Here is a 26,459-nt window from a genome sequence, read left to right on the forward strand (position 1 = left end):
TTTACATTTCTTGCAATTTACCTGCACTGCAAAAGCAATGGCCTATACCTGTGTGCTGCAGTAAGTCAATTTCTGATGTCCAAAATAGACTTCAAAATCCAACTGTAGCTCAAAGTTGTCATCTGTGACATTACAACTCCAGGTTCCTGTCTTAGATGAGCTCAGTGACATGAAGCAGAACACCTTAAATCTTACAGAAACACCTCTGCGAAACTCACTGTGCAGCCGTTGACAGCAGCGGCTGTATCTGTAGTAGCTCTCCATCTCCTCCAGCGAAATACAGACAAACCTCTCGCCTGCGCATTCTTTCATCCTGACTCTCTGTCCATTCTCCTCTTCCTCGCTTAACGTCTTCATCTCCACAGGTACGGAGCAGAATATCACTTCCCTAATCCTCTGCTGTATTTCTAGACCCTCCCTATTTCTTTCATATGCACACCGGTCAACATTTCTTGAGTGATTACACTGGTCTTGTTTCCTTGGCCCCTCCCTTCTACTGAGAAAGTCTCTGTACAAACAGTCGTGGTAAAAAGAAAACGCACCCTCTTTAATTTCTATGGTTTAATTATGTGGAAATAATGAATATAATCAGATCCATAAAAGGGCTTAAAATTAGGTAAATACAACCTCAGATGAAAAACAGCATGACATATTGCACTGTGTTGAAATGCAGAAGCACTGGTCAGAGGGCCCGGTGGCGCCAGTGTCCGGCAGCCTCGCCTCTGTCAGTGCGCCCCAGGGTGGCTGTGGCTACAATGTAGCTGCCATCACCAGTGTGAGAATGTGTGTGTGAATGGGTGGATGACTGGATATGTAAAGCGCTTTGGGGTCCTTAGGGACTAGTAAAGCGCTATATAAATACAGGCCATTTCACTGTGTGAAACTTAAATACACATTTAATGCTTTCATAGGAATAGAGGGCAAGTATTAGCCAAGTGCTGCTAGACAAATACACTTGATTCACTGATTAAAAGCAAGCTTTGGACTTCTGCTGGTCTGAAGCTTTCAGGTGTTTGTTAACACAACACTAAGGAGGAAAGACATCAGCAATAATCTTAAAGAAGCAACTGTTGCTGCCCATCAGTCTGGATAGAGTTAAAACGCCATTTCCAAACAATGTGAAGTCTGCAGTTAGAAAGATTAATCACAATTGGAAAAAAGTGGGTGAGTCTTCCCAGGAGTGGATATCCTGGTAAATTCACCCCAAAGGCCAGACCGTGCAATGCTCAGAAAAACTGCAAAAAAACAAACAAACCCAAGAGCTACAGACTTCACAGGCCTCAGTCAATATCTTAAATGTTAAAGGTCGTGGCGGCAAAAATCAAAATATAAGACTGAAGTATGGCTTGTTTGGAAGAATTTCCAGGAGAAAATCTCTTCTTTCTAAAATGTGGCAGCACGTTTTAGGTTTGCAAAGTTACATCTGAACAAACCACAAGATTTCTGGAACAATGTCCTTTGGACTGATGAGATGAAAGTAGAAATGTTTCACCGTAATGCACAGCGTCATGTTGGTGAAAACCAAATGACATTTTAGCACAAAGAGATCATATCGGCTGTCAAGCACGGTGGTGGGTTATGATATGGGCTTGTTTTGCAGTCACTGAGTCGAGAAGCACTCCTCTGCATACCAAAATATTTTAGGGGCCATCTATCCAACACCTAAAGTTTGGCTCTAACTGGATGATGCAACAGGACAGTGATCCCAAGCACAGCTGCAAATTTACAACAGGACGGCTGAAAAACAAAAGAATCAAGGTTGAAACATTCATGATTGAATATCTGAGTACAGAGAATAAAAAACTATTCTGACAATTTGCTCTCACCGTTGACTGTTAGAAAAAGTCAACATGACAAATCTACAGATTCACACTCTTTGGGATAAAACTGAGACTAAAAACTAAGAGAAAAAACACAACCTCATGAATGCTAAACAAAATTTAAATAGAAGTCACCGTCACAGTCCAGCCAGAGCTTGATTGGTCAGCCTGGCTCCTTCAGCACAGAAGCGACTTGATTCACTCGAGTGCATCATGTGTGTTAAAAACTGCATTATCACAACTTCACAAACACTCATTTTTATGTCGTCAGCATTGTTCAGCTTGGATTTTACCACATGGATTATTATCAAAGAATATGCTACTTTGGCCTGCACTATAAACTCTGAGGCAGAGACTAACTCCCAGTATCCCTACAGCAGAAATGGATCCACAGCATTTCCAAGTCGCACATCTTCATAACACATGAAGAGTGAAGGGGTTAAAAGATAAACCTCTAAATTAATCTGCATGACAACAAAACTAATTCTCTGAGAAACATTACTGTTTCTAGTCTGGTTTTTCCTTAACTGTGACCCTGAAATGACCTCTTAACCAAGTTGTGACCCAAGAAAATGTTCCAAACTTTAAAGAAGCTAATTTTTCCCACTCAGGCAGCACTCACCTGTCTGTGTGGACTTATGATTCCTTTTTCTTTCCACTGTTTGGCGGCCACAGCAAAGACTAGTAGCCATGATGAATGTAGCAGCTCTACTCTGTTCCCTTGACTTTGGCTTCTCCTTTTAAACTACACACATTTCTACTGTCGGTGTGTTACGACCTAAGGTCGATTAGCGACTCACAGCCTTATCAGCTAATCAGTTACCAAGGTCAAAACACCAAAGAGCGTTGCGTTCAAGAGCACACATTAAAGTGGCAGCTGGTCTGCCAGGGTTAAAAGAAAACTAAGTGACTAGCGCTTTGGTTTACTGTTTTACTGACAGACAGATGAGGGTGTATCTGACTGAGATAGTGATGGGGTTGTTTTTTTTTTTTAAAAAGAAAAGTTTTTTGGTATAATGCATTGAGAAAATATACAACAAATGCTGAATGCAAACCCAGCAGAGATAAAGTCACAGTGTCATGGTCACAAGAAAAAAAGAGGAGATTTTAGCAATTTATCAAGAATTATATCTGCAGAACAAATTTACAATTTCAACTACATATGTTAAATGAGGACTTTCCAGTCAGATATTCATATATTTTCTGTAGCATTGATTACATTTTACTTAAACAGCACCAAATCATAGCTACAGTTACCTCAATAAGCTTCAGACTATAAAGACCCTACAAAAATAGAAAGAAACCCCAACAATCAGTCGATCCCTTGTAAGCAAGTAGAAAGGAAAAACTCCCTTTTAACAAGAAGAAACCTGGTGTCAAGTCATTTAACTTTTAGCCTCTAACTAAAGCAAAACCAAAATTGTTTTTTCTGGGATAAATTGATATTTAAATTAAACCAGGTTCCCAATAACCCTGACTTATTGTAAACAGCACAGAAAAAGTTATGCACCGAGCTACACCATGCATCATTTATAAAGCGTGTCATGTTTGTTTCCCTTTGTAGCTCATTTGGTCAAATTTCGAGTCCCTCAGACAACTGTGGACTTACTGTAACCTCAGCAGGAAACTAAACAGGCAGGTTCTTTTATTATGCTTGAATAAGGAGGGAAAAACAGAGGGAATCTCCCGGTTAGCGGTAGGAAATCCTGTCCTATCATCCTGTCGCACTGATTTAAGTAGCAGAGACTGAACCACTGAACATCATACATACACAGCACGTCCAGTTAGCGTGAGAGTGAGAAAACTCCAATTAATAAAAGGAGAATCAAATACACACTTTAAATCAGCACACGCACTCTAACACTAACCTCTCCTCCAGGTCGGCTGATGGCTCAGACTGTGGTGTGTTTGTCGGGTCAACACGCTGATGGATACAGACAGACTGTGGAGCAGTTTATTGAACACCTCTTGGCTCTCCTGAACCATCTCAAATAGAGACATCTTTCCTTCAGAGAGCAGTTCGTACCATCTCTGTGAGCTTCCTTTCTTTTCTTTTTCTTCGTGAGGCGTCTTTTAAGCTGCCTTCCTCTTCCTCTCCTCGATTAGACTGCAGAGTGTGTGATTATTTATCTCACTCCATGTCTGGGCTGCGTTTATCGCAGGAAAAGAGGGGTGGAGGGTGAGCTAAGACATAAATCCCTCTCCAGCTAATTGCAACTGGCTCAGCAATACGTGCACGGGTGTCATATATCACAGGCTGAGACTGACTCTGGGTTGGCCGTTTGGAGATAAAAGTAAACTCAAACTATTTATTTACTGCACATTTACGTGCAAGTAGCAGCAAGTGGTTTATGAGCATACCACAGTGTTTTTCACCACTTCTATCCAACACAAGGACTTAACTCTCACATAGTTTCATTTTCTTAACCAAATTCCTCAACTGCTTTTTTAAAAGTTATTATTCATTTATAGATCATGAGGAGTCAAAAAGCTCTAATAAGCATGCAGCTCAGACAATGGGAGCTTCTGACTGTGGCACTGTGGTACCGGTGATAGGGAAGGAAACTAAAATTACACTGGTGCCATCTGCAAAGATCTCCACCACCTTTAGAGTATCGCATTACCTTTATTTCACTTAAATCATCATCACACAATCGCACAAGCATTTCCCAATTTAAAAAGTACAAAGCGCGCAAGCAAAAGGTGGTCATGCACTTTTCATTATGTGGCATTCTGCACAATTAGATTTATTAATGAATCAAGTAGCAATCCAAAAGATCAAAAACCTATTCCCTCCAACTGAAACCGTCTGCAGACGTAATCACACTGACAACAAACTGAATTATCCCGCCTTATTCCTGGTAAAGCCCATTGTCCGACTTAAGTGCTCCTGGAAACTTTGGGACAATTACTTGGTGTAATATTTAGCAATGTTACAATCTTTCATGCCCTTATTGTGTAACTGTTACGTTTCCAAATAAGAGGAGCGCAGTTTTTAAGCTGACGCAAAAGCAGAGTTAAATACGCAAAGAAAGGCTGCAGGCTCAACACATTAGACAACATTATGTCCAGCACGAGGTACAGGGCTTGTATTAAAGACCATTACCAAGTCGATAGCTGAAGTCATTTGAAGATGACAATTTAAATTGAAAAAAATTATTTAAATAAATGTAAAAAAAAAATTGAAATTAAAAAAAATATATAAAATTTAGAGGACCTGACCCTGTAAAGCCTGAACTGTGAAATATTTGCCAAAAATATATGATTTATTTATTTTTCTTGTGAAACCAGAGTGTTTATTGAATAGTCTGATCACAAATAAAATCTAACTGCATATATGAGTTTGAATTTGTATCATTTGTGCTACACCCAGCATTTCTGTGCAATTTGTGCTCACAGTTTATCTTAAAATAAATTAAAACATAACATAAACATGTAGGTCAGTTAGGACTAAAAAAAAAGCAATGAATAAATCTCATCACACTGCTGATGTAGAGGTCTAAACAAACTATGTATCAAAGATGATACATTTGGCATTACAGGGTTAATAACCAGTAGCAAAGCTAGACGATCTTTATAAGAGGAGCAATGCTGAGACCATTAACTACACTATGGTGGCACGGAAACCGACGTCTCCTTTGTGGCAAATTCTTGTAGCCTAATAGTATTTTTTGTTGTTCTTTTTGTTTTGTTTTTGTCATTCACACCTCATTTGTCTATAGATGAACTGAGGCACTGCACCAACACCCAGTGTACGTGATAAATGAATATCACTTTGCACTGTGAATCGTGAGCACAAGTATTCAAAAACAGAGCTCCTTTCACCAAAACAAAATCTTGCATTAGGCATACTAAATAAAGTCTTCTTCGCAGTTATCTTGTCTTAAAATATCATATGAGCAAATTATGTCAATAGATTCTAATATTTCTGCTCATCTGCTGCAAATCCTGCCAAACTGTCTGCTCTGTGATTGGGTGTAAACTCATTAAATATAGTATATCTGGGCAGAATTGCAGTTATCCTACTTCTTCTAGAAGCTCATAAATCATTTATTTTTTTAATAAACCACGAGATTTGCTTCACACATAAGCTGCGATTTGTATTAATAAATAATTAGCAATTTGACTGCTCCAGTGAAATGCTCAACTGTGTGAACATGTGAACTCGGTATCTGTAATTTGCGAATGACAATGATTTGTGAGACAGGACACTGGCATCAATTGCAGATGCTGGCAAATTGCTTTTGTGAAACTGGCCCCAGCTGACTAACTCCAACACCTGCTGTTTAGAATTCATAAATGCTGCGACTAACCTCTCAAGCAACTGGCTTCAAGCACTACGTGCATATTTGTGAACAATATAAATAAGCACAGATTGACTTCTGTACAAAATATCATATGTAAAGGACTGAAAAAGCTAACTTGGATACCTGGAGAAGACTATAAAGATGTGTTAATGTACGTTTTGCTTTCAACAGAACCACAGATGAGATGACGTGAGATGTGATAAGCAGTAATGTGGTGCGACGGAGCGTCCAATAACGCGAGGCTCTCCTTACCGCTGATCGTCGACAGCACCTCCACGGCTTGCTCTACGTCTTCTGGAACAGACGTCCCCTGCCCCATCCTTATCCTGGACACCCAAACCTCAGCAGACTGTCCTCCTCACATGTACGTGACTGCTCCTAAAAAAGGGCACAGATGCTGAATGTTACCAAAAAGAAAAGAACAAGTAGATCTGCAGCTTGAATAAAAATTATTTTTAAAAAGGAAAACAGCAACAATAATAAACCGTGAGCATACTTCGGCAGCAGTTTAAGTGAAACAACGAAGGAGAAATGGTGAGAACAGAAACCGGCTGATGCACTATCCATTTAATTTGGTCAGCAGAGAGGGAGGGGGAGGAAGGAAGAGACACCCAGGCCACAAGGCAGTTTTGAAATTGCGTAACACAATTTTAAACCATCCATCCCTCTGTGTAGCAAACACACACTTCTGCCTTCAGTGGTGTTAATGACATTACCACTGCTAATTTTATCTTGTCATTAAGCTGTGCTGTACAGTGAGCAGTTTATTTTTGCATTTTGTGTTCAACTTAGGTCGCCCGGTTTATTTATGACAGACTCGATTTCGGGGGCTTTTCGGCACGGCGTGCTGTTGTTATTGTCTAAAACTGATCACATGATTGTGTGGGAAGCCCAGCCTAACAACTGTCTTCCTTAAACCAACACATCCAGTGATCCATGTCAGGATCTGCTGACCGATTCAAGTTAAAAGCACAAGTCAGCACTTTATAAGCAAATATTGCTTCAGCTGAAGTGGTTAGTTTCAGTTATGATATCAAGTGAGATCAAACAGTGTCAATGTCAGAATTTCAGGCTGTTTTCTGGCAGGTGAGATCTATATTACAGCAACACAGACTCCTCTCCTCTCTTCACCACACACACGCACAGCTCTGATGACTTCTGGTAGAACAATCAAAGCAAATTTGGTCAATTCCCTCTCCAATTACCAGTCCCCCCTGACAGAGGCTCCTTTCATTGCTTTGACAATAGAACAGCATGCTCTTAGTCATATGGACTGAGATCTTGTGACGTGGTAATAAGCCAAGCTAAATAAAGACAAGGCGAGTTCCACATGCAATACAATGTGACAGTTTTAACAACCAGGTTCACAGACATGACCTGGGGTGGGGTGTGAGGGGTGGGGATGTCCAGAGCTTGTGGAAATAAAGGCATCGGCAGTTTTAAGCTCATGTGTTTTGCCAAGAAAACACACTTTCAATTTCACTTTCCCGCCATGGTTAATATTGGTCTTCAGACCAAAAGGAGGGAAGCCAGGCAGACTGGACTTTGCCAGGGTTTAACAAACTGTACACCTGAATGCAAAGAAAAAAAAGGTAGGAGATAATAGCGAAATAAATCAGATCACAACACACATGAATGGAGTCCCAAAATTAATTCTTTTTAGGGTTGTCCAAATATTTTTCAAGAAAAATAGGCAAGCTTTCTAATCATTTCTTTAAGTACTCAGGAATCGTTCTCCAGGCTTCTTGGAGAACATTCAAAGCTCTTCTTTGGATGTTTCTGCCTTTTATTGTGTTCTCTGTCAAGATTATCCCACACTGCTTCAATAATGACGAGGTCCGGCCTATGGGGAGTTCATTTTGTGTTTTTCTATCCAGAAATGCTTTTACTGCACTGGCAGTCGATGCAGAAAAATGAAGCTGTTGTCAGTCAGACAACAGATGATATAGCATGGTGGATCAAAATCTGACATTACTTACTGGTAGTACTTCTCTGTGTTTTGTGATGTTGAGGATCTCTCAGTTTTGACAAGGTCCCCAACATCACTGGATGAAACTAAACCCCAGACATGATACAGCCTCCACCGTGTTTTACAGATGGCTGTAGATGCAATCTACAATCTGATTTGAACCACGTTTGGATTCAACACTCCATAAGACCTGTTGCCCCTGATTTTCATGACACTTCTTTTGTAATTTATCATACCGTAGCCTTTTTTTGACAGCCATTCTTCCACTGACAACATTTGGCTTCAGGGAACAGTAGATGGATGTGTTGAAGGACCATATGCATCTGTTAGGTCCTGTGTCAGTTCTTTGCTGTATATTTTCCTATTTCTTAAGGACATGACTTTCAGATACCTTTCTGCTTCTTTTGCCTTCCACTTCTCCCGTTTCCTCAAAACACTGGTCCACGCCTTAAGTTAGGTGGCTTTTTTATGCTTGAATGATTCATGGCTTAACAAACAAACTACAAGAAAAAAAAAACATTCCTCTGACAATGGTCAGGTACAAGGACTGGATTGAAAATGAGTGAAAAAGTAACCAATGTCCAAAGAAAAACTTAGAAAGACCATCAGAAAGTCTTGAACAAGAGCACTTTTTAAAAAGTAATTCTGGCTCATTGGAAACAAAACTGAAGCAATTGAGAAGTGGTTCAAGACTTTTGCACAGCACTTTGCAATTACTTATATTTTTCGTTTTACCTACTTACATTTTATTCATGTTTTACTCACACAAGTGCATAAATGAGTCACTCAGTGTGAGCCGAATTGTCAGTCTAAGGTGGTGACTAAGAGGATCCAAGAAATCAAATCTGAGGACCGCGCACTTTTTGGAAGAAGGGATGCCAAACTTTCGCAGAATAACTGAATTTGTCCTACCGACAGATGAGCTGCCTCCGAGCGCCCGGAAAGGAAACTCGCCGATATACAGCAATACTGACACTTGTAGAATAAAATACGCAGTAAGCTGACGATATCGGGCATGCCTGTGATGAAAGTTACGTCCTACCTGCAAGTTTGCAAACCAGCAGCTCCGCCCATTCCAAGCCAATTAACAGGACCCAGCCAAGTCCCAGTGCTACCTCCTCTTCCTCTCATTTTTCCTTCTTCATCTTGCAGCAGATTAAACTCTACACACCCCTGTCCCCTGGACTATGTTTGTTGATATTATTCCAGTAATAAATTCCAAGGTGACTGCGCGAACTGAGATTTTTATTGTGTTGTCCAAAGTATTACTCACTTTTAGCAGATGTGTCTATTTTTTAGTCTTTGTGAGTCGGCCTCGAAGGATGCACCTCCTGGTGTGGGACTACATGCATATGAAATATTTCCATTCATTTACTCTACCAGCTGATTTTGCAGGATTTGCTCAAGTGTCCTACCCCGTATATCACCAACAACAGGGACACAATGGCATCTAGTGGCGGAATAATTCAGTGCAGAAGACCCACGTCACATTAAAAAAAATGATATTTTAAATAAGTGTTCAGAATATACAAAAATACAAAGAACACTACAAATGTTGTATATTTTTGACACACTGTATTTTTTCTGTTCTGTGGCGAAAATATGAAAGATCGGGATAAAAATTAAAACACACATGTGCCTAAAACTTCTCACTACTCAAAAAATACAAAATAATTATACACAATTTTTAACATACTGTTCATTCCATAGATTATAATGTCTACATTGAATATTGTATCGTCCAAAGCAACAGACACTGCACAAGAGAGGTAAAGAAGAGAGTGGAAGCAATGGGTGGAGATGAGTGTCAGGGTTGATTTGTGACAGAAGGATAGCAGCAAGAGTGAAAGGGAAGGTTTTAGAAGATGGTGAGACCTGCTATGATGTATGCTGTGTGGTTTGGAAGCAGTGAGACTGACAGAAAGACGGAAGGCTGAGCTGAAGTTAAGATTTCCACTGGGACTGATCAGGATGTGGAAGACTAGAAATAAGTTGGTGGATTGTGGAAAGTAAAAATCACAATGATTTAGTGGTCATTAAAATGTGTTCAGAATTTGCAAATTGATGGTGATTCATCTCATAAACCTGGACACATTGCTCTCTATAAAAACTGTCTTTATAATTAAAAACTAATGGTTTCGGCAATACTGGCCCTCTATTTACTTGGTATCAGATTGTTAACATAATTTGCAGCACTACTATGTAGCTACTTAGCAGCTATAAAAATTATTAATTATATTTGGTTATTGATCCCAGTTTAGCTGTGACTTACAGCATTTGTCGTCAATGTGTGATTGTTTAAAATCAAAAACTTCATTTTCCTACGCAACATAAGAACAATTCGGAGCCCAAACTTTTCAGTGATAATTAATCATCAAGATGCATTTTATACTTTTTTGGTCATCTTTTTACAAAGATAGGTGTCAGGACAGATAGATGGAAACAGTTTTAAGTGATAAAGGTTATCAGCTGGGCTTGACATCACAATTGTTTGGAAGTCTTAGATATCCGTCCATATCCACTTGTATGGACTAAAAATCAGTTCATAGCTGTTTTAGTCAAGATAAAAAGGACACGTCCTTGATGTTTGAGTCAGTTCTGCGAACAGCTCAGACAGTGACTGCAGACTGGGTGTGTTTGGGACTATCTCTGCAGTACATACAAAACTTTGAAACGAATGTACTGATGCATACTTCCAGAGTGGGGAGCTCTACCACTGATCTAGGAGGTTTCAAACTGCAGAAGACGAGCAGGCCATTTAGAAAAAACAGGACAAAAGCCTATGTGTAAGTGCCATTTGGATTCCCATCGGACCAACCTACAGGAGCAGGCTTACACTGGCATAAATCATCGCTAATGCATTTCATCGCACGGTGCATGCCCCATACATTTCTTCCATCTGATCCTCGGCCACTGACAGCCATATTGTACATCTCTACAGTTAGCTGTGTCAGGTTTGCGAGGAAAACTGCAGACATGGGCGGATATTTGTGTTTTTTCTTCAAAATAAAGTTCGAGCTGAAGGGCTGAAAGCGGTCCGCAGGCTACCTAATTCTCTTACATATTTAAATTTTCTGGAAACACTTGTATGGATACATTAATAGCGGGACTAATTTAGTCCCGCTATTAACTATTAATTACTGCTTCTGTGTTTAGTCATGTTTTCCTCATTAATTTTGTTGTGGTTTTCCCCTTGTTTTTGTCAGCTAACTTTAGCTATATGACAGGAAACTACAGAAACAAAAAAGGGAAAGCATATTATGTCTAGAAAAAAAAATGTACAGACTCATGCTTTAAAAAAAAACTAATCGAACAATAGAGTAAAAATAATAAAGAAAACAATCAAACTTAAGTTTAAAACAAGTATTAAATATTCAGGATCATTGCAATGTGAAAAATGTTGGCTGTTTTATATGCAAAGGTACGGAAGATATCAAATCTAAGAGTATGTTCATGAACTGTAAACAGATGTAAACCGCCTAATGATAATATTGCCCAGTTAACTATGTAGTTTTATTTTTATAGTTAAGACCGGAAGTTGTGTTACTTTATTCTGGCTGGCTCTACAGCGACTCCCCCCCAAATCGCCTTATGGTTTAGACTTGAAGGGTTTTTCCATGTCTGCGGGAATTTATAACGGCAGACGCACTGAGAGACAAGCACCCGGAGTAAAAAGGCATTTTTCATCGTGAATATTTTGCTACAGTTGAAGATACGAGGCTCTTCTATCAAATTAAAGACAGACATCGTCCCCCGGTGAGTTGCCTCTCCCCAAAAAGAGAGGAGCTTCTCTTCAACTTTGATGCAGCGGATTTCCTCGTGTTCGACCGATTCATGTGTCACAGAAGGGCCGACTTCTGTCAAGTTGTGCCCCTTAAACTGTGTGTAAACGCACCCCACTCTGCTTTACGTAGTCTTAAGTCGGAATTTGTTAAGATATTTATTTTTATATTTATTCGTTTTAGTGGCAAGTGTGGCGAATAAATGAGGGCTAACATTTTTTAAGGCGTTAAAACTTCACGAGCGCGAGCGAGGCAACCGTCTGCTAGGCTCGTCCCGTTATACGGACTACACCCACTAGCTTGATAATGTCAGCCTTTCGACGCGCAAACTTTGGGCTTCATGAAGACCATTTTTTTGGGGGGGGGGATCTAGTGACTAACGTTAGTGTTCATTTAAGATACATTTTTAAAATTGGGATTTGACGCCTCTGACTTATTTTTTCCGTTGTGCAACGCTTGTGTAGCCAATATTTTAGGCGTTAAATTTTGGTTATAGTTCAACGTAACGGAAGCCAACAACTCTCGGCGGGTAAAGCTAATTGCTCACAAGCTACAAGTGGGTTTCACTTTATGAGGACCACAAACGCTACAGCTCCGACGTTCAGTGGGTTTTACAAATTCTTATTTTTACATTACAGTTGCATATGGAAACTATCATTGTTCCTAATAATTTCTTTAATTTCCAAAACTGAGAAGAGTAGTGGTGCTAGTCGATCTGTATCCTGAACTGACACTACAAAATAGCTGAGACTAAAATGTAATGGCTGCTAAAAGGATTTTTAAACCCATGCCAGACACCTGGCTGCTCTCCGTTTGTATTAAATGGCGTTTAGCAAGCTTATGTCAGTCGTGATGCACAGTTCTCCATTCAGTCAGGCTGGGGTGTATTATTAAACTTCACGAAGTTTAGCTTCATACCATTAAACCACACTGAAACTCCTACGTGTGATTCACACCAGAGAAACTCTTGAGTTGGATGTTTTCACTATCCTATTTAAGTTCATCATGGGTCATTACCATACTATTTCAGACTTGTGTTTCTAGTAAAGTATACCTAGTGCTGTGACACATAGCTTCACATTGTGCCTCCCCTGCTTTGTTTTCTGCAGTCCGTAGTAGAAAAAAGTAAAGCAATCTGGTTATGAATGGATGGGGTCCTCTGTAGTTCACCATCTGAAAATGATCACTATTGGATGTCAGCAAGAAAACTGTTGATTGGCATATTTCTTTGTCCTATCAGTTCTTTTGACATGAGAGTGCATGGTCTTTGTCATGTAAAACTTTTTTATTTTATGTGTCGCAGCATAATGTCTCGATTGTCTTACAGCCTTCTCTCCTCCAGAATTGTTTAAAGTAGTGTTCTCACTGCACTTCTGCAATAGTTAACATATGTACACTTAAGAAAAGTGGTTTTGCATGTTGTGATTGAATGGAAACCGCATCACTGTGCCTATGGCTGTTTTGGGGGTTTTGTGGCTTGTTGTCATTAACAGATTTAGCAATACTATTCCTTTCAGTGTTTTTCAGTGCTTTCCTTTAGTTGTTATTTCTGTTTTTTCTAATGTACAGTTTTGTCATCCACAGGACTAAATTTAGAGCTTGACAGAATAATCTTGTTCTCATTATATTAATTTGTCACATTTAGAAAATATTGTTGGCTAAATGTAACAGATGTTTGCTGAAATTAAATGGTAGTGTTTCTTGTCAGACTGTTGAGTTACAGAATACCAAAAACAATAAAAATAAATACTGTGCTCAGACAGCAGTTGCTTAGAAGTTTTGACTTTTTGTAGAAATCAGCCTGGTTACACTGAAGCCATTTTTGCAACCCGTCCAATCAAGCTGAAACTATTGTATAAATGAATAGTGAGAAGGCCATAACTTTTATTTTAGGGTTTTTCATCCATAATAATTTTGGTGCCGTTTAAAGAGACTTGGGCCTTTTTTAAACAAAGGGAAATCACCAGGAATGTGATGAAAATATTTTTAACCATTGTTGCCATTGTTATCAAATGGCCAAAAAATAAAAGGAAAATGCTTAAGATGCTTGCGTTGACTTTATGTGACATTATATACAGTCTGGCCACCACCCACAAAGGCCTGTTTAACCCTCTAGTGCTGCATAGGTCTCTGGCTCATCCTGTGAGATCACTGGGCAAAACCCAGGCTACTTACGTACTTTACTTTATGTATATGGTTAACCGAAAAAATCAAAAAGCGCAAATTCCTACAGCTAGACTGGGATGATAACGTCATGCGTCAGTGCAAATAGGTCTACATGCTTCCTTGTTCTAGATTTGGTCTTCTGTGAGTGGAATCAATAGTTCTTTATAATAATGTCTCTGGTTTCACCCATGAACACTGGGGACTTATGTTACAAAATGTTTTCTTCCTTTTTTTTCAGGTCCTGTGGTAAAGGTCTTTCTGCCGTCCAGTGACGGGTTTTTCCTCTCAGCTGTTGAGTTTAATGAGGAGAGGAAGCAAAGATGCCTAAGCCGGTAAGGAACTGACAGTAAACTTCAAGCTGCTTTTGTCTACAGATTATTACAGTAATGCAGCGTTAGGGGAAGAAGCCAGAAAATCTGCTTATTTTTTTGCCACTTAAATCTGATTGTTTGATGGACATAATGTGGCTGGTTCAGGAAGTATGATATGAATCAGGCACGTGAAAGTGGCTTGTTTTTCTTCCCTGCTAGTTCTGCTCATGTAAACCGACTCTTTAGAGCTGCTTGTGAGTTGTCATAACAGTCGGCATGCTCTGCTACCGAAATCCTCATTTTGAACAATCTGGAAAGTGGCAGTTTCATCCCCACGGCTGCTCCCACTCCTCATACGCCTCTTTCAAGTAAACAACAGCCAGAGTGTGAAGTGAACTGCCTGGCCCACAGGCCTCACAACTGCAACACTGCTGCCATTGTTGCTTAAAGGGTGGAGAGAATGCCAGACTCCTAGGATGTGAACAACGCCAAAACAAAACCAATTTGATGCAGTCCCTTCATGGCTGTCTGCTTCTCACTGTTGCTGCTTTTCCATCATGAACAGACTTGGCAAGAGCAGGAAGTAGTTTGGGGATATTAAACGATGCCGAGTTATGCCACTTTTAGGTAGTCTACCCACCAGTGTTTACTCAACACTGGACAAAGTCATGAGACAGCCGTCACCCTTATTCTAAGTGTTGACAAACTATTCATGTAGTAACTGTCAGAGAAAAGTTGACTTTCAGTTTCACTTCTGTCTTTCCGTGGCGTTTTTAATAATTTTTATCAGTGTATTTATTTAGCCAGCATTTTGGCATCCAATCAGTGCCCAACCCTGTGGTCTTCCCTGCACAGTAAGGGATTTATGGCAGGTATACTGTGTAATTTGTATTTTTAGTTGCCTAATTCGACTAAATTTGCATTCTGTGTCTTGCTTGGACAAAAATCAAAATCCAGTTGCTGAAGATTGCATCAGAAACTTTCCAAGGAAATGGCAACGAGTTCCAGGCCGCCCCACAAGTGAAACACATCTCTTGTCTGCCTCTTTAGGCAGTGGGTGTTTGTCCTTGGATGAGTTAGGAAGATACAAAAGAAGGACAGCCAGGCACTGATGTCATCCTTCACTTAACCCTCTCGTCCCCTGAGTCACCAGGGCAAAATCCCAAAAACGGCTTCTGGGACGGCATGCCAACTTTGCTGAGAGTGACGTTTGTGTCAAAGACAATATCTGACAGAGAAAGTGCAGCTTGTCGCAGGGAAGCGCTGACATAATAAACAGAGGAAACAAAAGCAGGGTCCACCAGACATGACCTCCTCTGGGACTAGTGTATGACATAAAAACCTTTTGGAACAGTCTCCTAAATCTGAATGTCAGTATTCATACGCAAGCTTAAAAATATTTGCAGGGGTCAGTGACAGCATTGGCTGACTTGGAAGAGAGTACATTTTCAGTCACAGGACTCTGCAGATTTTCAAAGTTTATTTTAAAACGGAAACAAATGTTTTTGTTCACAGTAAGGCTTTTACAGTCACCCATGTGGACGCCCCATTAAGTTACTTTTAGCGATAAAATTGACACAATGTTTTTAAGAAAATGCACCAAGGCTGCAAGTGAGGTTTATGGTAATTGAAGAATCATTGATCAGTTAATATAGCTATTTTTAAATAGATGGTGATTAACTGATCATGAATCGGGTTAAGTATCCTTATACTCAGCTCTAATTGGGCGATATGAGGAACATCTAATATCACAATATTTTCTGGTCATATCACAATACATGATATATATCACGGTATGTTCAAATAACCTCCAAAAACAAATGTTATTATTCACTATATAGTTCCCAAAATTGCACTGGTATTCAAATCATTCATTCAACTTTTTTTTTCTACTTTAAATAGAAAAATTTAGAATGAATCGAAATATCATAACATATAAAAATTGTAAAATAAAAAATGCAATAAACTCAAATGACAGAAACACAAGTCTAGACGGTGACTAAAAAAATGACTGACTAAGAACAGTCACGGGTATCACAGCTGGTTTATTTAATGTTTTCTTTGGTGTGTGAGGGGACGTTGACATGCCGAGTTTAAAACAGTCTTAATTTTGCAGTGGATGACTTTTCAGCTGGTGGAATAAATTCATGGTAGGGCTGTTCGATATAACGATATATATTGGATGACGATATGAAAACGTCTGTCGTTTCGTTTCGTGGTGTCGCAAAATAAAATTTACGGCAATATTTTTTTCACCGTTTTAGTGGCTATATTAATTTCTTAAAGTTCTCTCTTTCTCTTATATTTAATATAACCACACTATGGACGGACAAGAGCCTGTTTTTATGCGTTGTCGTTAGCAACAACGACGATAAAACCATCGCGTGTCCGCTTGTTTATTTTCCACATAAACCTTTCAGAATAAAGCTCAAGATCCTGTTGAGACCTTTCAAAATAAACTAAATCACGTGAAAGAGTATGCAGAGTATTTACGGATGAGAAGCAAAAAGAGCCGTCAGGTGCTAAAAAATAAACCTTAGACTCAAACGTTAGAACAGGCTTTTCCCCGCAGCACGCCGTGTAATAAATACTCACAAAGAAAACGGCGGGCGTTACAACTTATGTCTAAAAATGTATAGTTTCATGCATCGGTTAAAACATTCGACTCCATGTACACGACGCCCAGCTGGAAACACTTCACGCAAGTCGAGCTGCCTGAGATTCACAGAATTTTTTATCGGGGCGATAGATGTCTTATATCGGGATATGAGATTTTGGTCATATCGCACAGCCCTAATTCATGGTAGTTTTACAACATGTTTTGCATATTACCGCATTTTGTTCAACATCCTCCTTGTGAAATCCAAACGAAAGTGAGTCTCATTCCGTCGTTCGTCTGAAACTCCCGCTGTCATCATGTTTTGTTTTGTTTTTTCCCTATCTGGTAGTATATAAACAAGCATGCTTGTATGCCAGAAGATGATAAAAAATAATATTCCGGTTTGGGGAATATTACGGTGGCAATTTATACTCAATGGTTACGATAAAGCCATTTTAACCATCGTATGTGGAAAAACTTGCGATACATCATGTATGTCTGTCTGTCTGTCTGTCTGTCTGTCTGTCTGTCTGTCTGTCTGTCTGTCTGTCTGTCTGTCTGTCGCCCACTCATAGTTCCACTGACACCTATATCCTACTCTCTCTGCCTGGTATACTCTTTGTACTGGGGGCAGGGTAGTCATGAGGGGAAAGGAAGAGGGCCCTTACTGGTTTCCTAGCTTGTAGCTGTTTTCCTGTTTGCTGAAGAGGTGGCCTGCTATATACTTTGGAGGGGCCCAGTCTACGTCAACATCCTGGCTCTGTCACAGTGAGGAGCAGAGATTTAAGAGAAAAATATAATCACACTGCTAAGGGGCTGTCAGGAGAGGAAGCAGTCAGAAGGATGGGGAATAATTTGTAAATGTGGGAAGCAGGAATTTGTGGTCCTCAAGAGATAGTCTTTAGGAATTTTAAGAGGTTGGAAAGCAAGGGGGGTTATGACAAGAGGATATATATGTATATATAAGTACCAAAAGCTGTAGTTCATGGTGTAGCCAGTTTGAGGCCAGCTGGAAAAAACAAGTCAGTCCTAATAGAGTCTTGTGTTAAATTGCCTAGAATGTATTTCACAAACTACTGAACCACTTTTCATGAAGACACCAATAACACTAACACCAGCCCCGCAAGGGCTTAGTGTATACCTGACTGGCGGCTAGGCTTGTGATACTGCCACATACACTGGAGTATTGTAAACCCTGGAGTTGGTGCTGGAAAAACTGTGATAACAGCACTTTGAAACTTTTGGACTTTAATTGGTTGGCTTAATTAAGACTTTTGAAATTGATGCTGACCCTATTTCAATTCGAAATCCCAGTATTACAATCAAATTAAGATGAGCAGAACCAGCAAAGGAGTCTTTCATTTTTACTAATGTGTTTTCAGGCACGTTTGGCACAGATGGCAGTTATTTCTGAAACTGTGCTAGGTCAATAATAAGTAGGGTAAGGTCCAGCTTTTATTTTCCCTCTATTGTATTTTCTCAAGTTTCTCACTCTTTCGTACAACGAATAAATAAACAATACTTCCAACACAACATTCACCTTCTCTTCCCCCAAAGCAATAATGTTGTTGTTTGCAGGTAGTTTTGATTCCTTATCTGCTCTCACGCCTTCTTCCACTCCTCCGTTGAGAACTGCCTTACTCTGCAGGGGAGGTTAATCAGAGGGACAGACAGTTGCTCGGAGCCCAGCAGGCCAGATTAGCGGCTCTACTGATTGATGTGTGTGTCTTAAGGCCTCTCAGCAAAGCTCTTCTAAACAGCTTACAGTTACTAAACAGCTGCACATTTAACAAGGGGCCCATTTGAGTGAGAACTTGTCTTTGCAATTGAAATTGAGAGGAGGATTTAGAAACATCCCAAAATGGCATCTCCCTTTAAACAAAACACTAATGATGGAGCTCTTGGATTCTTCACAACTTGTAAACTTAACAAGATACAGTGGTAAATATTGTGTCTGTATTATATTATATCAGCACTCAGGTGTGCTTATTAATAGCATGTCCTCAGCAGTTAGTTAAATCACACTCTCTGTATGTGTGTTGTAATTTGACCCTCTCTGCTCTGTATTGAGCAGCCAGTCTGATCATGTGTGCTCATTAGTTTTTATAGATGAGAGCAAAAGCAGCGCAGTGCAATTGATAAAATTGTTACACTTTCAGTTATGACTAAATCATATTAATCAAAGTAAAATGATTATTGTGATACGGTCTGTTTCACAGATCATGCTCCTGCTTGTCTTTGAGTGCACACCTTTCCAAATTGATTCCCCACCAGGTTGTGAGGTTGTCATGTTCAGGCAACTTTCAATAAATATGAGTCAAGTTAAATATTTGTACAATTTTCCCAAAAGCTGAATTATTCTGTCAAATAATCTTGGTCTCAGTGTGGACAATAAGCATTGTGACTTTTTTGACACAACTGATTAGGTCAGCTGGTTACTCCCAGCTGATTGCTTGACTTGTATATTTGCCTGTTCTGATATCTGGAAAGTTTTCATGATTGGATTATAGATTGATTTTTGGATCTTTTTGGAGGGGGTTTTAATGGGGAAATCACAACAGTGATCACCACACTTTACTTCCAATTATATACATTTTTCAATTTTCTAGACCACTTAAGCCACTTTTTTTTGTTTTGTTTTCCCCCTTTCTTCCTGAATAAGAAAACCTTTAGCCAACATTGTTCCACAAGATTTTGCTGTCCAACCTCAGGCAGATCTTTCTCTGTCCATCTGTGCAGAAGGACGCTGTGCACTGAGGTTAAAGCTAGTGTCAGTGTACCAGTTTATCATTTATTTCATTATTGGCTCCTCTTAACACAAGTAAAACTAGTAGTTAATATTTTTAGGTCAGTAGTAAGAAAGAGAAGTGAAAAGAAGGAATGATGAGAGTATTAGTACTTCCAGTATAACATTTACTGGAAGCTTCTAAAATCTTTCCGCTAGATGTTGGAACTGCTTCTGAGATATGTCGGGCTCCAACTGGAACTTGACTCATCAAGAGGATATCCAGTGTCATACTAATTTTAGTGTTTATGTTGTGCTTTTAGGAACTTTCAAGGTCTGTCAGTTCACATGCTTGCAAGGCATCCTCTTATGGCAGTGTGATGGAATTGAGTACCTGGATTGTTGTGTTGATTGTTGTGAATGTCCTTTTTTTGGAATTTATTCCCATTCCAGGTCTTTCCTCAAATGCCTAACACTGTCCTTTTAAGGACAGGTTGCCCAGTCAGCGTATCTTGTGTCACCAAATAGTGTTGTTTAAGGACAGGCTTGCAAAAGTCACTCCTTCAAGGCATGTCAGTTGTCAGTGTCTGATTAGCTGTGTCATTGCTTTGGCATGTTGCTGTCCCTCTTCTCCTCCCCCCCACTCTGTACGAGAGACAGGATTAACTAACCGTCTGGTCCATAAAGGATTCCACCTCTTTCCGCCCTGTGGGTTTGCTATGGTGTGGTCACACACACACACACGCAGACACACACACACACACACACACACACACACACACGTAGCACAAAGGTTGGCTCTATCGTGGCTGATGGCGGGCCCCACACAAACAGAGGAGAACTCGCAGTCTATTCCAGTCCTTTGGAAACTCAAACTTAGCACTACATTCTGTATAACTTTTCTTATAAAGTCACCAAGGCAGTGAAATCAACACAAAGTCTATATTCAGTGAACCATGAATAGATTATGTTGCTGTGGTTACCTTGTTTGTGGCTAGATCTGTGCACCTGCAAGAGTAGATCCAAATGTTACTTGACTAGTTAGTTACAGTTATCCAAATGCAATTGATGTTCAGTAACAGGAAGAGGTTATTGTTATACAAAGGTTATTTTATAAGGGAGATCAGATCGACAGGCACACAGAAGTAAACAGTACATCAAAAAAATCAGTGAGTGTTCTTGTTTCTTTTTCATCTTTAAAAACTCTTAACCTCAGTATGTCCACATTAGTTTGTTTTAAAATTGAGTTATCTTCAGTCTGTTACTATTGTCAGTGTTGGGGAGTAATGGAATACATGTACCGGCGTTACGTATTTAAAATACAAAATATGAGTAACTATTCCGTTACAGTTACCGTTTAAAAATGTGTTACTCAATAAATGGATTACACAGCGGTCTTTTCCTGTTTCATATGTTAGGCTGTCCCCTCTAGTTTTGGTAATTTCATGCCAGTGGCAACCCAAACAAAACACGCATTAAGAGGCTCTAATGCCTGTGTCTCAATCTCACAGCCCATGTCACCTCTACTTGCAGCCCACATAATGACGTGAAGAAGTTGGGTTTTTGTTTTTGTTGAATTATTGTTCAAAAAATTATTTAATATGAATGCAATAGGCAAAGTGTTACAGGCATAGCCTTAAAGAATGTAGCCTCACGGGCAGTGTAGCCCAGTTGTAAGTAAGCTATTAAGACTCGACTGTACACTGTGTTCGTGTTTTCCTCGTTACAAAATACATTTTGCGGCATGTAAATCTGTAGTGGAATACATTTTAAAAGTAACCTTCCCAACACAGACTATTGTTTGAAGTATCTGCATTTAAGCAAAGCCAAGCAAGGTAAAGAGCTGGATATCAGTAGCCCCTGTTTCATGTAATATTATCCTTAGTGTCTACATTGAAATGTTGACAGGGTTGTGGTGTCATAAGTAGCTTATGTTATTGGATCCCAGCCATTGGTGTCAAGTTCCCATAGTGACCCCATTCATAAAGCATCCCTGAATCCCTCCATATTCTCCTATTAAAATACTGATCTTTTAGTTTGATATTCTTATTTTTAAGTGCTCTGTGTAGATTTCACGTTTCTTATTTTTGCCTGGTTGTTGTTTTGTTCTAGCTACTAATTGGAATTTTAGAATTCTGCTCATCCCTTCAGTATTTCCTGTGTTATCCCCCCTCTTAATTCATGTTTTGGGTCTTTTTTTTTTTTTTTTGCTTTATTCTGGTAAACATGTGTTTCTGGTGTCTTCCTTCCTTGTCTTATTGTTACCCTCCTGTGCCATAATATGTAAATGGTCATCAGTGTAGTCTAGCTTCCCAAGCCAGCTGAGAGGCTCGGCAACAGTCGCCTCAAGGAGGTCGAGGTGACTGTTGTTGTGATTTGGTGCTATATAAATGAAATTGAACTGAACTGTGTTCTCAGCTTGTTGGAGTCTATTTGTTTTTTGTTTGTTTTGTTTTTTTCTCTTCCCTCTCGTGATGGATTTTGTATTTTGGACTGAAAACACTTCCCCCGGTGTCGATAGAAAACTCAATGAACTGCAGCACAGACATTTCACGTTCCATAAATTTCAAGCCGCAACCACAAAAGAAGAAAAGGATGGATGTGATTTGTGAACTTATAATCTTAATTCAGTCACTAAACATAGTCAAGTCCCATTCAGAGCTTCTCTTCATGTTTCATCTGTAGTCTCGGATAGTAGTGATAAAGACTTTTCACTCCACACAAGAATTTTTGAAGGCTGGATTTGAAATTTTACCTGTTTGTACAGCAATAAGCAATCTCACTGTGATTTGCATGTTTTACTGGTCTGACCCCTGGAAGTCAGTAGCACATGCTCCTTTAGTTTTTGTTGTTTAATTGTGGTTGCAGTAGAAGCCAGAGGATTCTGCATACATATGCAGAATCCTCCTTGAATGCATCTTTAGCAACAACCAAGTAAAATTTCAGTGCAAAGCAGACTAAATTTGTGTTTTAGTGCAACAAAACATCATGCAAGATATCTATATTGTGGGCATGTCCTGCAGTATTTATTGGGTAATTAATGTGGTGATCCAGCAAGATACATTATGGGCTGAGTTCCATGTGGGGGTCCAGTTATGTGCTGGTTTCATGGATTATTCATTGCAGGGATATTGAGTGAAAAAGATGAAGGCAGGAGAGTGTGTCAAAAACAAGAGGGGAGAAAAAGGAATGCAAAGTAAGCATTCCTGAGGTTTTATACATAAGTACTGAGAGGAAAAGGATGGTTCATTCCCTCAGTTTCTTCTTCTTCTTCTCATCTACAGCAACAACGCTGTAATTTAATGTCGAAAGGAGTATACCCCAGATCATCTCTCAAACTTCCTGTTGCGCTTCATAGCCACGCTCTTTTTTTTTTCTTTTCTCTCCTCCCTTCACGCTCTTGCTAAACTTTGCTTTTTGCACCCCGCCTCTCAGCTTGCTTCTCGTCTTCCTCTTTACTGTGTTTTCCTCCGTCTCTCTTCTCGTCCTGTTAACTACCACTGAGGCAATGCACGGCTCAATGTATGAGTAGGTGTGGGAGGAAGGATGTCAGATGCCACGGAGGTCAACCCTGCTCTGTTCTGTGCCATCAGCTGCTTCTAGGCCTACTGCCAGTGCTGCTTAAAGAGGAACAGCCAATGACTGAGTTTTATCCTCTGCTCCACCCCAACAGAGGTCTTTGCCTTGAAAAAGTGTGGCTTCACTCACTGGCAGAGTGCTGAGAGGGTAGGATTGAAAGGATCTGACACATTGCCCACATATGGGGGAAAATGTTCTTCTATTGTCCTCTTTAGAAATTCTGCAATTTCCTGGAATATTTTTGCTCAACTGAGGAAAAGTTGGACAGCAGCACTTGACATGAGCTGTCAGTAGTACTGGTGCATACATGCAGTGCACCACATCCTGTATTCTAAGAGAACCATAACTATTGTGTGAAAAGTAAAGGTTGTATAAAAAAAATACTTTTTGCCAGTATTGCCTCAGTGTTTTGTGAGCCACCTCACTTTATCACAACCAGTATTCAACTTCCATCTGTTTAAAGTAGTGTACAGTTTTCCCTTCGTGTGAATCTCTCACTTAAGATGGTAGCACAAGTTTTCAGTAGGATTTAAATCATGAACGCAAGTGGATCAAGTTATCATTCGATTGCTTTGCTGACTAGTTTAGACTAGTGGCATAGTCAGGCACATGAGATGAAGTGTGCGCATAAAGTGCATAAATTCTTTGAATGTTGCACACTTTTTGTACAACAGTTTGAAGAAGCAGTCTTTCAGAAGACTGGTTGATTGGATAAATATAGATAGATATGCTTTTTTTCCCACCTCCCTAGTGCTTCGAGTTCCTCTGAATCTCATCTGTCCGTAACACGCTTAAAAAAATTGTTCTTTAGGGATTTCTTGACCTGTTCTTGCAGTTAAAGTATTTGTTCAAACTTATAGGTTTAAGTGGTATTTAACTGCCTAAAACAGGAGCAGAAAAAAGGGAATAACACGCACACATGAATAATTACAACTTATTTTCATGTCTTCACTTGTGTAATATTTGCAAGCAAAGTGAACTTCCTCCCCTTTTTTTCTTTTCTCCCCCCCCCTTAGATCAATGTCCGTGTGACCACCATGGATGCAGAGTTGGAGTTTGCAATCCAGCCAAATACCACAGGAAAACAGCTGTTTGACCAGGTGAGCAAAAAAAGTATTGTGAGGACAGAAACCTGGCATGTAGGAGTGTGGGTGCTTGAGAAGTTGACACTTTGTTTCCTGTATTCTTATGCTGTCAGTCCCCACCTCCCAGCACAGGAGTTTTTGGTGCCTTCAGAAAGAGTTTAGTCAGTGCCAGAATAATAAGAAATGAAATCAAAAACGCTCCCTATAACAGTTTGTATTATTTGTATTTGTATTTGTATTTATTTATTTATTGTCATTGTCAAGAACAATGAAATTGCGTTTGGGGCTTCCATACAACCCAAAAAAAAGAAAATAATAAATACCCCTTGTTTGTTAAACAGGCAGAAGATAAATATGATTTCTTTACGTTCTAACAGTCGCCTCCCTTCTCTCTTAAATGTCTCTGCCACTTACCACAGATCACAGATTTGTACTTCTCAGACATCAAAGAAAAAACGCTATCTAAAGGAAGAATAAACTGAAAATCCATTTTTCTTTTTTTTTTTTGCTTTTAGGTGGTAAAGACTGTGGGCCTGCGAGAGGTGTGGTTCTTTGGACTACAGTATGTGGACAGTAAAGGCTACATCACATGGCTGAAACTCAATAAAAAGGTAAATATCACTTTGTTTTGTGGGAAAGTAGAAGCTTGGTCTATGTCCCTACCCTCACCTATCATCACGAGCTTTGGGTAGTGACCGAAAGAACAAGATCGCAGATACAAGTGTCGGAAATGATCTTTCTCCGAAGAATGGCTGGCCTCTCCGTTAGGGATAGGGTGAGGATTTCGGCCATCTACGAGGGGATCAGAGTAGAGCCGCTGCTCCTCCTAATCGAAAGGAGCCAGTTGAGGTGGCTCGGGCATCTGACTAGAATGCCTCCTGGGTGAGGTGTTCTGGGCATGTCCCACCGGGAGGAGACCCCACAGCAGAACCAGAACACAATGGAGAGATTATATTTCTCAGCTGGCCTGGGAACCCTTTGGTGTTCCCACAGAATGGCTAGAGGAGGTGGACGTGAGGTGGGGGTCTGGGCTTCTCTGCTTAGGCTGCTTCCCCCGGGACCTGGCCCCAGATAAGGGGAAGAAGATGGATTGATGGAGAAGCTTAAAAACAAAATTCCATTATTAATATTATTATTAATTTAAGCATGTGGACTTCAACTGATTTTCTTAAATTGTTTGTCGGGGTCTTTCTCTTTAGCTCTCACTTTCATGTTTCCTCCAGTGTCTGTGTCTATTGTTTGTCTGGTATTTGCCTAGAAGCAGTACTGTGGTACTGAAGCCTCAGATGTGGTCTTTCAACAAGCTTCTTCTTTCACTCACCCCAAAACAATCCCCAGTCCTAGCACCCCTGCTATTACAGTGTGTCTCTACATTTCCAAGTGTGCATTACAAAAAAAATATCCTCACGCTCAACAAGCATGTGAGCAAGACAGACAAAAGGCAGAGGCTACAGAAAAATAGTATTGAAAAATTCCAGTACATAATGGAGCTATTATTATTTTTTTAGTCCAGGTGACCCAGCAAGATGTAAAGAAAGAGAGTCCTCTGCAGTTTAAGTTCAGAGCCAAGTTCTTCCCTGAAGATGTCTCAGAGGAACTAATCCAGGAGATCACCCAGAGACTCTTCTTCTTGCAGGTAACTCCACACACTCAGGACACCAACACTTTTAGCAAATAATTAGTTTTTCAGTTATTTTCAAAACCTCAAAATATTACATTTTTATGTTACTATTATCTAGCTTGCTCTGTTCTCAGCATAAGTGCTAACTAAATCTTACAGTCTTGAGTAAATTTAAAGTCACGCACACATTTTTCTGCCAGGTGAAAGAGGCCATCCTGAATGATGAGAACTACTGTCCCCCAGAAACGGCTGTGTTGCTGGGTTCATACGCTGTCCAGGCCAAGTATGGCGACTATAACAAAGAGGTGCACAAGGCTGGGTACCTTACTCATGACAGACTGCTCCCTCAGAGGTAGGCATTTCACATAAAGTTTAGCATTTTTTACTAGATATGGACCGATCCGATATTACGTATCGGTCCGATACTGACCTAAATTACTGGATCGGATATCGGAGAAAAATAAAAAATGTAATCCGATCCATTAAATATCACGA

General features: G+C 39.9%; 2 protein-coding genes across 9 annotated transcripts in view; one reads left to right on the forward strand and one right to left on the reverse strand.

Moving 5' to 3' along the window:
• The window catches only part of mcf2la (mcf.2 cell line derived transforming sequence-like a), a 52,434-nt gene extending 43,332 nt beyond the window's left edge, over positions 1–9,102 (reverse strand). For 2 of the 7 annotated variants that reach the window (XM_042219903.1, XM_042219897.1), the window contains exon 1: positions 219–778. In XM_042219903.1, coding sequence (XP_042075837.1) covers positions 219–357 — 139 coding nt within the window. In that variant the 5' untranslated portion in view covers positions 358–778. Of the gene's footprint in view, positions 1–218; positions 779–2,442; positions 6,506–6,623; positions 6,698–9,008 lie in introns of those variants that run through there. The other 5 variants (XM_042219902.1, XM_042219901.1, XM_042219898.1 and 2 more) reach the window with 5 other exon arrangements.
• Positions 9,103–11,656: 2,554 nt separating this feature from the next.
• Positions 11,657–26,459, forward strand: part of LOC102310921 (radixin) — a 22,292-nt gene continuing 7,489 nt past the window's right edge. Inside the window, exons 1-6 of one of the 2 annotated variants that reach the window (XM_005920063.3) lie at positions 11,657–11,852; positions 14,283–14,376; positions 24,275–24,358; positions 24,859–24,954; positions 25,857–25,979; positions 26,165–26,316. In XM_005920063.3, coding sequence (XP_005920125.1) covers positions 14,365–14,376; positions 24,275–24,358; positions 24,859–24,954; positions 25,857–25,979; positions 26,165–26,316 — 467 coding nt within the window. In that variant the 5' untranslated portion in view covers positions 11,657–11,852; positions 14,283–14,364. The other variant, XM_005920064.3, reaches the window with a different exon arrangement.

Source organism: Haplochromis burtoni, unplaced genomic scaffold, assembly GCF_018398535.1.
Source record: "Haplochromis burtoni strain Fernald_Lab_line unplaced genomic scaffold, NCSU_Asbu1 Contig_40, whole genome shotgun sequence".
Classification (NCBI taxonomy): Eukaryota; Metazoa; Chordata; class Actinopteri; order Cichliformes; family Cichlidae; genus Haplochromis; species Haplochromis burtoni.